The sequence below is a fragment of the Tyto alba genome, unplaced genomic scaffold, assembly GCF_018691265.1.
Source record: "Tyto alba isolate M040663 unplaced genomic scaffold, T.alba_DEE_v4.0 Super-Scaffold_6, whole genome shotgun sequence".
NCBI lineage: Eukaryota > Metazoa > Chordata > Aves > Strigiformes > Tytonidae > Tyto > Tyto alba.
This window is the reverse complement of record NW_024881327.1, coordinates 28,593,669-28,607,893: the sequence shown is the minus strand read 5'-3', so window position 1 is coordinate 28,607,893 and position 14,225 is coordinate 28,593,669. Positions and strand designations below refer to the sequence as shown.

Here is a 14,225-nt window from a genome sequence, read left to right as displayed (position 1 = left end):
GGGCTCCCCCAACCCTGCCCAGCATCCCATTTTAGCCTCCCTCCATCCCACCAGGGCTGCCAGTCCCCAAGGCCGCAGCAGGGCCAGGCTCCAGCTCCCCGCAGCCTTGCCCTGCTCTGCCACAGGCCCCGCCAAGCCGGGCCCACCTAAAAACGCCATGAGACCCACGTGTGTTTTTAGCAGGGGGGAAGGACGTTCAGGCTTGCTCCTAAATCCGTGTCGTACTCCCCCAAATCAGCAAAGCAAAACCGCCTTCTGAAGACATGGACTCGCACAGGCCATGCAGCTTTTATTCATCACATCCACAGCAACGGGATTTAGGAAGAAAGCACTGCCAGAAGTCAGTCACCAGGGACCTGATTAGACAGACAGCATTTAACCTAATCTCCTCTACTGCAAGAGCATTCTTCTTCCTGCAATTAAATGTGATCACAGATGCAATTATTTAGGGGCATAATTCCACCAATTTAGACACCAAACTACTCCAGCTGCAGGTGGAAAAGGTAAAGAGTGAAAAGACGGGAATGAAAATGTGAGCGCTGTTATGACTGGAGGCTGGACTACTGGGTAGCTAAAAGTCATGGGAAGATATCAATTTAGCAGGTTATGAGGTAAAACTTCAAAAATTTCAGTAGTTCTCAAAATACCACATACGGAAAAACAAATACTTCTGAAAAGTTTGTCCCTTCTATCCTAAAGAATTACAGGATTATTTTGGAGCCAAAGGATATCGCTATTACTCCAGATACTTTTTGGAGAGCAAAAACACATAGACTTTGTCTATCTCTAACATTTAGAAATGTTATATTCATTTATTACATCCCCCGAGACAAACCGACAGCATGAAGAAATTTCATAGGGAAAGAAAATGATCGTAAATTTATGTTTGTGAGCTGTGACACTAAGAGAGATAAATATGCATAGCTTTCTGAGGGATTGCTAACTGAGAAAATTAAAGTCTACAAGTACTGGGAAAGCAAAATTTCAAGCAGGATTGCGAATTACAGTGGTCTTAGTTATACTCCTTATGTAATTTAGGTTTACTCTTTTTAATATGATAAGGCTTATCTACACATACAGATGTTGACAGTTTCTGCTCCGAAGAAGGGGTACTTCAAATGGGTAACTCACTCGGAGTGAGATTTGATGCCAAAATATTGGAGGTAAGGGAGGACAGACACAACCTTACTTGAACAACGGTCCCGTTATATCTTGTATCATAAATAACCAAATTATTTTGTACTTTATTTTTTTTTACCCTGAAGTCCATGTAGCTTCAGCAATATTGATCACTCTTTTATAAGGCTGTATACTGGTATTTTTAGAACAGAATGAGTGATATTTATATACCCAAACACTGTAAAGAGACAAAAATAGGTGGAAAGGCAAGAGTAGCCATGCCGCAGCTTTGTTTCAGATCAGCTCAAAAGCCAGAGTAGGCATTAACAACAGAAATAGTAACAGCTGTCTGAAGAGAACAATACTGAGAAGTGACTGGCTATAAATGGGTGAATGTGAAAAGAAAGGGAAAGAAAATATGTTTATTAAGAAAAACTAGCAGAAAGCGATGTTTAGTTTTAGTCTTCTTCCACTCTATTATCTACACATTACACTGATTAAATTGTTGGCACTCTATTTTAATGACTTATTTTATCTGTCTTCTAACCCTCTTGTAGTTGATTGTCATATTATTTTGGATTCATGAGTTCCAATAAGAGTGAAAGAACCCTGGATCAAGAACCAGAAGCATTAGAGAATACTTCTATATAAACAAAATAGACATTTGTCATTAGTCTCACAGTTTTTGGTGGTTTTAATGGGGATCTGAATAACAGACAGAAAAAAAAGAAATCTGGTTTAATTAAACTATTAGTAAGAGGTTAAGAAAGTAACTGTTTTGCACAGAGTGTATTTATATACGCATATATACATACAAATCTGGGCCTTTTTTCCCCCTATTATTAAACAAATATAAAGAGCTTGACAGACACCTGAGACATATATAAAATATTCACTAATAAAAAGCCTTTTGAATGATACTACACTTTTTGTAACTTCCATGGAATACACTGACATAGTTTTAATCCTTCCAAGAACCTCTAAACATCTACGTTCAATAACATATAAACCAATTTCACTATTAACTTAAGTTGTAGGAGACTGTTTACAACAAAATGTGACAAGAGTCCCTGAGCACCAACTCGCCTCTCTTTGGGAATATCTGTTAATACTACTAAAGGGTAGAACCCAGTAAGGATGAGAGAAAAAAGATGAAAATGCATCTGAAGGTTATTGTTGTTTGCTTATATAAAAAATAAAATATACTGACTGATTTTAATTTCTGAATCATAATCTTTCTGCTAATGCAAAGAGAACATCTCTGTTTGTTTTAACTATAATACAACTGAACACATGCTAAGTAAAGACCTGAAATATTTAATTTCGTTAATAAAAGTTAATGATGGTGTTGATTTCTCTCTTCAGTTTCTCAACCCACTCCTCCCCCCAAAGAGATGTGCAGCGTATCTACTTCAATGCATTAGTTATTGCTGCCGTGTGTGTTTGCACTTGTAATTGAGTTGCTGCCTCTGGATTGAGTTATTCACAGTATTTTCTTAAACAGTGCTGTAGTATTTCCTTCAGAAGGAAGTGCTACTATTTTTTATTCTATAAGCCACTCTGCTTTTCTTTATTCACTAAGCACATGTCATCGGAACAGAAAACAGGGTACGTGACTCGAGCTGCACAAAGCAAACCTGACATGCACACAGCCCAGAGGCGGTGGCAGCCGCCCTGAGGCAGTGGCAGTCCCCCAGAGGCAGCAGCCCCTGTCTCTGCACCTCCTTTGCTCAGGGCCCCTGCCATAGCATTCAGGCTTATGGGGAAGCAATGAGAAAGGGAACAACTAAATTTTGACCTAGCTACTCTCAGCTGCAAAATGTTGATGAAGGAATCATTGCACCAGCTGTAACTAAGAGTAGTCCTGATGCTGTTTATGGCCAGGCAGACCCCATAGGGCAAAAAATGGGTAAACACACTGTTCCCTACCTTTGAATCCTGTTTTGAGCAACTTTGGGAAAGACAGTATCAAGATAGAAGTAATTCCATAAAGAAGAAATAATATTTGCATAAGTGTTTTTAAAGCATTGTATTAATCTTGTTGCTAGAAACATGAAACTCTCATTACCACCACTGTGATTTTCACATGTTCGGTGAAGTCCTGAAAATATTTAGACATGCGATGATATGTCTTCTGAAGTTAAACTGTCAAAATGTAACAAACATGAAAAGTTTTGTTACCACCATCTAATAAGATGTAAGCAAAATGGAACAGCATTACTTTCTATAAGTGCCATGAAAATTACAAAACATCAGTGCTTACCTCCTGCCAGGATTATGTGTACTAGAAACAGTTATGAAACCAAATAATCACTCATGTAGTTCGAATTTCACTTTTATGTGAAAGCCTAGCCTAAGACTACTTGCTGCTTCAGTCCCAGTGAAGGTTTATCTTGCAGCTGTGAACAGGACTTGAGTGTGAGTTTCACACACTGTTAGTCCTTATTTATATGATTAATCCCATGTATCACACAGAAAAACAGAAAAGAAGTAAATTCACTGAATAATCCTGAATTTATATGAGGCAAAAGCTAGATGTGCAATGGCCATTACCGGTTTAAAAATAAAAAATTAAAATCACACAAAATATTTAAAGAAAAGTACTTAAACTCTACTGAGAATGTTAATTTCATTTTAGACATAGCATTTTTTTCTCCTAACATTTAGTCAATATATGAATTTTAAGTAGAATATGAATTATCTCTTCACAAAAAGAACAGCATCAAGCTGGAGTGAACAACCTCCCCAGGAAATCCATCATGAAGCATTTGATTTCTAAAGCAAATGAAATTTGCCTGGTAATTTTTTTTAAGAATTTTCCACTGGACTTCCAGTAGCTCAGTTTATAAACCAGCCATGACTTGAGTGCCATTAGTACTCCACCTGCTTTAAGAAATAAAGATCTTGTAAGCTGAAATGAAATAAACTAATTCACAGATATAAAAATAACATCTGCTTGACAGGTTAGGATGTTAGCTGGTATAGTGACTGCAGTTTTTTTCAACAATTATAACATGACAAATAACCACCAGCCAAATAATCATCCTGTGGCGTAGAAAAGCCCTGCAGACATGACCTTGGTCAATTTAACTCTGTAGCAGTCTACTTACATGACTCTAGCAGTAAAGTAATCCAAAACTGGAGACAGAAAACCAAAGGGGAAATCCAGAGCATAGCCATGCTATTCACTTCTGCAGTGACACCCAAGATCTGCCTAGTTGCTGAGACTACGTAGGACAATGCTCTCTGACAATGACACTGGGTGCTACACCGGGCACCACACCAGTCTCGAGCAGCCCAGGACCCCAGAGGTGTGAGATGAATGTACACAACCTTACACACTTCCCTTCTTGGCCATCTAGGAATCCGTCTCACCACAGATCTTTCCCTTAGACTGGTAACACATCAAAACATGACCAATTACTTCTGGTCACTTTCTTCAGGCCATGCTGATGTTCAGCTCAACCAAGAAGAGGGCCTTTTTTTCTGACACTTGTCTTCTCATGCCCGTAGAATATTATTAACATACAAAGTTGCAGGGGGACGGGCACCTCAATCCATCCTGCTCCTAGCAGCTTGATGCCAGTGCCAGCAATAGATTACCACAGCCTGGCGAGGGATCACAGGTCAGCAGAGGAGCACCTGAAGAGCAGCACAAAGGAATTCCAGCCAGTAAGTCAGCTTCATCAGGGGCCCATCTTAAATACCTCTGTGCAAACACACGTAGCATGGGGAACGAACAAGAGGAGCTCAAGACATGCCCACACCTGCAGGGCTATGATCTTATTGGCATCACGGAGGTGTGGTGGGATGGCTCCTATGACTGAAGTGTTGGAATGGAAGGATACAGGCTCTTTAGGAAGGACAGGCAAGGGAGACAAGGAGGGGAGGGGGTCAACCTCTATGTCAATGACCAGCTGGAGTGCGTGGAGCTCCACCTGGGGATGGATGAGGAGCCAACCAAGACCTTATGGGTCGGGATTAAAGGGAGGATAGGGACAGGTGACTTTATAGCTGCCTGGGCAGTTTTTAATTTCTGGAGACCTAAGTTTAAATGTAGAACTGTGGCAGAAAAAGGATAATGTGAGTATTGATGAACTCTTTGGTGCAATACTTAGTGAATTTTTGTTCACCACCCAAATTCTTATCACAGTATAGTAAATGTGGTATTTGCTGCAAAGGAGAAAACCAACAGTGAAATACCAGCCATATCATACTGTGAAAGTGAATATATGGCAAAATATATTTTATTAGCAGTTCAGTTTTATTTTTAAATCATCTGCCTGGAACAATATTACATGGAAAACTTTTGTACACATAAATTCTGTGCTTGAACAGTAGATAAGTAGAAGTTCATGCTGACAATAAAGAAAAAGTAAAATACGATTTGCTCATCCTACTGTGGAAAAGTAAACATTTCCCTGCAACTACTGTCATAAATCCTTGAAAATGTATGAGGTGATATAACACCAAGAAGCAGTTTTCCTGCAAAATATTACAGATCCAGCAAAGTCAGCCTCTCCAACACTGTCACTTTGTTCCCAAGTAAGCCACAAGAAGTACAAGTCTGGGATAATATCAAAACCAGTGTGTTTGTATTTCCCGATATCAGAAATAACAGCTGCTTGTATCAAGGTGCTTATTGCCTATCTAGTCTTGATCCTGGTATATAATATCCAGGTTAGTTGATTTTCTCAGTTAATCTCTAATTTTACTCTTAAAATACTGCAGAACAGTCCCAATCCTCAGCTCCAAATATTGAAGTGGCTCTACAGTACTTAAAGATATGATTTTATTGTAATACGCCCAGAAACTGGATATAACGATTAAAATCTGATCACAAATCATTGTATTGAATCTTGCATACTTCTGTTGAAGTGTAAGAAATATCAAAAGGTTCCTCTTCAGTGCAGCAGTGCCTTTACACCAGCTGTAGAAGAACGCAGGTTGTCTTCATTATTTATTTCATTATTAAAAAGCTGAATTTGTTCAAACTTCTTTTTAATCTCACATTTTAAAATCATTCTCAAATAGAGTCCCTTGGTTGAAATGATGACTAAAATCAGCATACCAGTTTCAGTAGTCTAGATTATCACACGTTATGTCAAGTGGCGGTATAAGAAAGATATTCTCATATTAGTAATTTATGACTGTACACTTTGATTCATCCCTTTACATTCAGGGACATATATTTTGGAAGAATGACAAGATAAAGAGTAGTCTATTATTTTTAAACTGTATTAGAGTTGCGCTGGAATCATAAGGTAGAATATACTGAAGTTTTATGTCAGTTTTCCAAAGTCAAAGAACTGCCTACAGAATCTCTCTTTAAAGGGCCTTGCTCAAAAGTCCTACCAGAAACAACATTGCCAGATCTTGATACTGTCAGAAATCTTAAGCTTTTCTACCTTGTGCTTGTGATACTGATTTAATCCTTTATGTCTGCCTGTACCACCAAGAATTTGTACTCTAATCTTTGAGGTTTTGGTTCAGTCTCAAAGTAAATTGTCCAAGTTTACCTTAACGTGCCACAGAGAAGCAATACCCTTGTTTTACTGTTATCTTGGTCTCCTTTCTCTCCTGAGCCTAGCACATTTCAGATATATTTGTTCCATATAAAAAAAAAAAAAAAAATTTAAAAATAGCACAGACACACTCCACGTAGCAACAACACCACTAAATAAGCAGAGATGGATGGAGAGCAGCCTGGCACGGTCAGGGAAACCGCCTGCAGGACGGACTTCATACAACTCTGCCCTCAGAAGAGCATTTTAGGGTTATATGCCAACGTACTATCCCCTTGCTGTCCCAGTGGGATGGTGAACTGGATTTGGCATTCACAGAGCAACTAACACCTCAAAGTATTTTACATACATGTTTGTTCCCCATGTTTCAAGTGTCACCTTCTGTTTTCTTCTCCCTTTTATTGCAAAGACACAAACAATGTTGGTTGGGTTTTATTGTTGTTATGGGTGGGGGGTTTTGGGGGGGGCGGGCTTGGTGGTGTGGTTTTGTTTGCGTTTTGTGGGTTTCAGGGGTTTGTTTTGTTTTTTCAAAATACCATATTGTTTCCTAAAAGTTCATTGCTTCCAACTGCTTATTCCCCACTGATTACAAAATTATTATCACTTGTTTATGACAATATCCACAGCAACCAATACAATCTTAGAGTGCTGTGACTTCAAGTGGAAAATAAGCACCATAAATTCATGCAAATGTCAGCTGTTACAAACAAAAACAAGAGACAAGGAAACAGAAATTGTCACACGTGAAACAGGAGTGTCAAAATAGAATACATGTCAAAGTTTCTTCATGAAATATTACTGCATTCTTCTTACGATAAACATGTCAGTTCAGCACAGCAAGCTTCCAGCTGAGCACAATGCTCTCAACACCCGTAAGTCTGATTGTGTAGCAGATGTTAAATGTAAAATCCATTAAGACCAATTAGATTCTACAGAAGAAAAAAATAGTAATATCATGCACAAGCAATTCTGCATTACACAACAGTACTGAAAGATACAGTGAACCATACACAAGGAAAAAAAAAAAAAAAAAAAAAGGACAAAAGCTTAAAAATGTAAATCACACCCTTTCCTCACAAAGAGACCAGCTAACTGAAGGTATGTTAGATTGCCTGCTGCCACGTGAAGCAAGCTCTCCTGGCTTCTGGTCTCCTATTTCCAGCTAGAAGCAACTTTCGTGAAGATCATCACCTATTGCACACCAACAGGTAATTAATCAGTGGTCCTCTATGGCAGCTTGAAACTAAGGAGCAAGGGAGTTCGAGCCTCTTCCCCAAACTGCATATGCATTTTGTATCATGTTAACTGACCCAAGTCATCTTCATGTGTACTAAGGTGAGAGCTTCAATAGCATGGAGCCAAGATTTTTGGGGGGGGGGGGGGCAGAACCAAAACAAAAAAGAAAAAACAGCCTTTTCACTACCACATCAAAATTTACTCCTTTTATTGACCATTAAGAGATGGGATTTGTAATGGACAGATGGAACAGACCTCTGAGCACTTTTCAGAACAAAGCCACCAATTCAAGGTGCAAGTTAAATTCTGGCCATGTAGTAATTGTGTAGACAAATGAAGCTGTCACTGCATACACGATAGCTTGCACACCATTGAGGGTAAAGAACCTGATGTTCTTTGTAGGAATTATGCATACTAAGAAGGAAAGTCTGTCTCTGTAGTTGTCAGGACATGTTGCCAAAGGCTGAAGCATTATTTCCTGGTAAGCAGTTTCAAACAACCTCTGGTTCTTCAGTCAGAATTAGTTCACAACTAATCCATCCCTAGATACTAAGCAACTCATAAGTTAATTAAATATATATATATGTAGTATCCAAGGTGAATTTCATCTGCCAGAATGTTTAAGGATATAAAGTAATTTCCTTTTTTAAAAGAAAAAAAAAAGTGATAGATGGTCATTTCAACTCAAAATACCAACCAAAGTTTGACAGATACTACAAACAGACCTGAAATCTGTTCTACAAACCACAGATTAAACCTTTGGCCCCAAACATTCCTTAGTAGCTCTCCGTGAGAGGCTCATTCAGCTACTCATAAGGAAATGGGTAGAATGAATATATCCTCATATATTTTTCCAATCATTTTCCTATCTACCATTACTAGAAAAGAGAGTTGTCCACAAGTTCTCAGGAGAAATGGTGAAAGAGATGTTTGTGTGGCTGCCACAGAATTACAGACCAACAACTAATACAGTTGCTGGTTGCAGATGCTCATGCTGTGAGTAACAAATGCAAATGCAGCTAGGGCTTTTTCCAGTAGAACATAAAACTAGGTTTCTTCTCCACTAGCACCAAAGTAAGTCTCAGGCACTGGCCAAAACTGGAATAGGCTCCCCAAAGTTTTTTGTCTGGATATTTTCGTCTGTAGGGCACAGTCAAGAGTCTCCATGAGAGCTCTTGAAATCAGCAGCCTCCCAACCAACACTTCCTCCTTTCTGAGGCTGCTGGTGACATGTGGCAAGGCATAAATTGAAAAGTGACCACTCTTCTGTTTGTGTATTAAGGTCTGTTAGTGAGTGAGGGAGGAATGTGGTCCTGGATAATGCTTGGGAGAGTAACCCTGACCACACTTCTCACCCTTAGTGCAGAACACTAAGGCTTCCAAGGTTTGCCCTCTCTTTGATATATTCTTGTGCAGCGGTCCAGCAAAGCAACAGCAAGCACCCAATCCACCCAAGGCATTTAATAAAGTATTGTTTTATCGAGTCTCAACCAATAGGACATTTAGTCAGTTTAAAAAAAAAAAATAAAACAAAACCCCCAAAAAAACCTAAAGCATTACTTCAGGCATGATGTTTTGCTTGCTTCTCTTCCCATTTTGGTGATTTTTAAAGTTTTGTCTCCATGTTGCTACATTTCAAAAAAATCTATCTAATCATACAAAAACGTATAAAATTGTTAAACAAAAAGGTTGCTAAATTCATAACAAGCCACCAAAATTAAAATATGCTCCTCATCTTTTCAGCCTACATTTATCTCAGCCATTTTTTGCACTCAGAAGTAAAAAAAAAAAAAAAAAAAAAAAAGAAAATCACACCCGAAAATTTTAAGCAAAACCATAAATTTTCAGTTAACTGTATCAATTTAAGTAATTAACTGTGTTACTTTTCACAGCATCGTAAGCTGGAAGGCTGCAAATCTAAAACAAAAACCATGATGTACAATATCCAATTCATCCCTGGCATTATTCCACATAAATCAGAGGTATTACACCAGGGATTAATTTGGAACACTGATCTGAATTAGAACACTGTTCTATACAGCAACCTCATCATAACACACACACACAAAAAAAAACCCAACACATTATGAGCATCACAAATGCACACAAATAATTATGCACCTACAAATCTATTTCTGAGCAAACAGAACAGACTATTTCATAGTCTTGATAATAACAAGGAATTTCTGCTATTTGGAAAATCAGTATGTCCATTTTTCTCAGAAAGGAGATTTAATAATCATGTAAAATAATTGATAAAAGTCCACCCAGAAGAATGTAAAGCTCCCCTACAGCTCAGTTTCCACATATCCTAATGAAATATGACTGGTGATAACTTATGCAATGAATCTTCAAAAACTGTTTTAATACAGTTTTGAAGACCGAAGTGCATAAGTCTGCTCAGCCATGGGTGGTCATCACCTATACAATACAGAGCAATGTAAACTGTTTAATGAATTTGTCCTCCAAGTAGAAACCCATTCACATTTCCCTCCTCTATTAAATACCATGCCTAGGTCCAGTTCTGCACGCGAAACAGGTTGCTTCTGTTTAGGTGCCCTGCCTGTGAAGTTAGTTGGAGGCTGCCTCTCCCACCCCACCACAGAGGCAGAGGCAGATGCTCTGCCAGAGCATCCCTCCTGCGCGCAGGGAGCGCGGGACCGCGCAGAGGCAGGGGAAGGACGAAGTGAATGGCGAACACCTCTCTCTCCCACAGGCTTACTCGACTCTCAAACACATCTGTGCAGCTTAAGGCTGCCTCTGCCTTTCAGAGACAAATCTCTGCCAAGGGCTGGGGTTCTCCATCCAGCTGCGGTTTGATTACCTGAAACCACTGCCCAGCCAGTGCCCTGCATAGCACTACACACTTTGCCAGATTGAAACTCATTCGTCATCACTCGATTTTCCTATTCGCGAGTGACCTGAAACCTTTAAGTCTACCCACAGCCAACTAGCGAAGTTGCTTAGGAGCCGTACACTGGCTATGGAGTGGTTTATTTTCTCTTCTCCACTGTTTTATTCCACCTTGGAGCAGACTCTTTCCTGCTCCTCGGGAAGTTGGCTGGGCTCTCGCCGCCCCTTCCCTCACCGAAACCGTGCCCAGGCGCAGTGCGCTCGCTCGGGAAGGAAACGCAGCGATAAAATATGAAAACCCTTCCTTGCTCGGGGTTCCGCCGTTGCCATCTCCGCGCCGCCTCGCTGGCCGGCAGCGCCGCACCCCTCCGCGGCGGAGCCAGCGCTGCGCCCGCCCCCCTGCCCGGCCCGCGGGGCTGGGACACCCCCCCCCCCCAACCCCCCCGCCGCCGCCGCCCGCTCCGGCACCCCTGGGAGACCCCGACACGGGGCAGGCCCCGACACGGACCCCACGGGGAGGGGGGGGAGAGGGGCCGGTCCTCCCCGCCGCACGCTCGGCACCGCAAGGTGCGAGCAGCCCCGACTGCTCCGAGGAGCGGGGGGAGCTGCTCCCCGGCCGCGCTCCGGCCGGCGGCATTTGGCAGCGCTGTCCCGTCCGTCCGTCCGTCCGTCCGTCCCCCCAACGCACAAAAGAAAATTTGAACTGTAGCGGTGACAGCGCCTAAGGAGGGGGTTGAGCAGGCAGCCCCTATTATCTCTCCAGCTACATGTTGCTTTGGGACAGCAAGGGTTGGAGCGGTGGGGGTGAGGGGGGTGCGGATGGACTTTTACCAGCACATCGCTATGCACACACACACACACACCCCCCGGGGACGGCAGGCCTGCGGGCAGCACTTACTGAAGAAGATGTACTCGGTGTAGCTGCTCCAGATCTTGTCGTCCCTGTACTGGTTGATGAAGGCGGCGGTGCCGGTGGAGTTGCAAGCCACCATGTGGAAGCCCGCCTCGGAGAGCCGGTCGAAGGCTTGCTCCAGGTAGGTGAATTTGAGGTAGAAGCGGGAGGTGTACTTCTCGGGGGGGCGGTCGGGGTCGCGGCTCTCGTTGAGGGTCTCCCCGAAGACCTCCTTGGCCAGGGCGATCCTGCCGCACACCATGATGCGGGCGACGCGGCGGAACTTGGCGTCCGCCTGGTTGTCCCGCACCGTGGTGTAGGAGCCGCGGTAGCCCACGGTGAGGAAGCCCGAGCGCTTGTCCAGCGCCGCCCGCTGCAGCCGGTCGCTGCTGCCCTGCGAGTTGCTGTCCTCCAGGTCGCTCTGGCAGCCCTCGTCGTTGAGCGAGCTCTGCTTCGTGACCTTGGGCGACAGCAGCTTCACCAGGTCGCCCAGCTGGAAGTACTCGGCCTCCCGCAGGAGCCGCTCCTTCTCGGGGAAGTGCTCGGGCAGCGCCAGCTGCTTGTCCCGCAGGTAATCCAGCACGTACCTGAAGAGGAAGCCGTCGCGGTCGATGAAGAAGCGCGCCCGGCTGTCCCTGGGCAGCTGGCGGGCCGCCGCCGGGCCGCCCCGGCACGGGGAGAACATGGTGGCCAGCGTGCTGTCCGGGACGCTGAGCAGCGTGGAGTGCCTCGTCACGTACACCTGGCCCCCCACGTTCAGCTCCACCACCTCGGGGAACGGCGAGCCCGACGGCCCCGACACCATGTCGCTGATGGGCAGGATGCTGCCGCCCGCCTCCTTCAAAGCCATGGCTGCGAGCGGGCGGCCGCGAAGGAGGGTCTCCCTCCTAAAAAAGGCGGCCTCCCTCCCCTCCCCTCCACCCACCCCACCTCTCCCCTCCTCCTCCTCCTCCTCCTCCTCCTCCTCCTCCTTCCCTCCGCCGCCCGGCGCGCCCGGAAGCGCCTGGACGGAGCCGCCGCTCCCGCCGCCCTCCGGCACGGCGGCGGCCGGCACGGCCCCGGGGCGCGGCGCCGGCCCCCCCCGGCCCGGCGGCGGGACGGGCTGGGCGGGGGGGCTGGGCTGGGGGCCGGCCCGGCCCGCCGCGACCCGACCCGACCCGACCCGACCCGAGCGCTGCCCCTGCCCCTGCCCCTGCCCCTGCCCCGCCCGGCCCGGCCGTGCGCTCCGCTCCGCTCCGCTCCGCCCGGCGGGGGCCGCGGGGGGCTGCGGCCGCGCTGGCCTCAAGGCCGAGCGGCTGCCGGAGCCGGCTGCCACTTGGCGAAGCGCTGCCGCGCTGCCAGGCTCGGCCCCGGGAAGAGCCAAGCCCCTACCCCGGCTCCTCCCCTCGCCTCGGCTGGGTGGCTTTTTTGGCTCGCTTTGGATTTTTTATTTTTTTTTTTTTTTTTTCCCACCCCCTTAAAAACCTCCCCCAAATCCCTCTGTCTCCCTTCTACCGTCGCTCTATCCGGCACTCGCAGAGTGCTAGGGTGATGGTTGTCCTTCCAAAAGTAGCATCCAGCAGGATTTTTCACCATCTTCCCTATATTAGCGTGCCCTTACCATGAGGGAAGGCAGGGATTTCACTGAGGGCACAACAGAAACCGGTGTTCAGCTGCGCTGGTGGTACAAATCTAACAGATCCTGGTAGGACAAAAATGCTGTATGTGATGTCCCGCGGCTTCGCTGGGGCACAGCACACTGGGATCCTGATTTTCAGAGAAGCTTAACGTTCCTTCTAGCTTGACAGTGGAATTGGGGTTGTTCAGAGCAAAAGAGAAAGTCAGCTGCCATTAGGATCCAGATGCCAGACACAGATTTTGATTGGGATTCTTGGCCATGAAGCAACTAAATTTGTACTCTATTTAAGCAGTAGATTTTTAAATATTTATTTGTTTGTTTTTAGCTGGAGCCACAACTCACCTGCATCCAGATTTCTCATGCATGCGCTTTAGGCTGTGCTGCTGGAATGTGTTAGAGCACAGACTTGTGCCCATGTGTCAGATGAAAGATGTATGGTTGATCTCGCCAGTGAAAACTGAGGCCTAAACCTGACTGCATTTGTCTGACTACCAGTGCCGGATCTAAGTGTGACTCTGTTGTGCTGGGTGGTTCATGCATGGGAACACTTTAGCCTTGTTTTTTACAGTCTTTTAAAAGTTAAGGTTTCAACCTTTAATTGTGCCACACAGAGGCAGAAGCCCAACAAGTCTTGCCGCAGGCCTGGGGGTAGAAGTCATCAGTTTGCAGGCAGATACAGTTGCAGTCTGTTACCTCCTCACTAGCCTGCTGTGATCGAGAGGACCAGTCATCCAAAGCGTGGTCGCATTCTTTAAACTACTAGTGTAGACTTCTCGCTTTTAAAACAGTAACACAGACGTCTCAACAGCACTTCACACCACCTATCTTAGATACCTCTTTCAAGGTGGGATGAATCAGTCCATGGTGCTACCTTCCTCCCTTCATTTGCTATAGAAAAACCCTAAATCTGTTTTGAGACAATTCCTTGCTTTTACATGGCTAATGCTAGGGGAGGACCATTCACCACCCACCCATTGGGTGG

The 14,225-nt window shown here is 44.6% G+C and overlaps 1 protein-coding gene across 1 annotated transcript in view; it reads right to left on the bottom strand.

The window, feature by feature from the left end:
• The window catches only part of KCTD8 (potassium channel tetramerization domain containing 8), a 100,652-nt gene extending 88,132 nt beyond the window's left edge, over positions 1-12,520 (bottom strand). Inside the window, exon 1 of the mRNA XM_042808407.1 lies at positions 11,632-12,520. Within this exon, the coding sequence (XP_042664341.1) occupies positions 11,632-12,475 (844 nt within the window). The 5' untranslated portion in view covers positions 12,476-12,520. The remainder of the gene's footprint in view (positions 1-11,631) is intronic.
• Between the last annotated feature and the right edge of the window lie 1,705 nt (positions 12,521-14,225).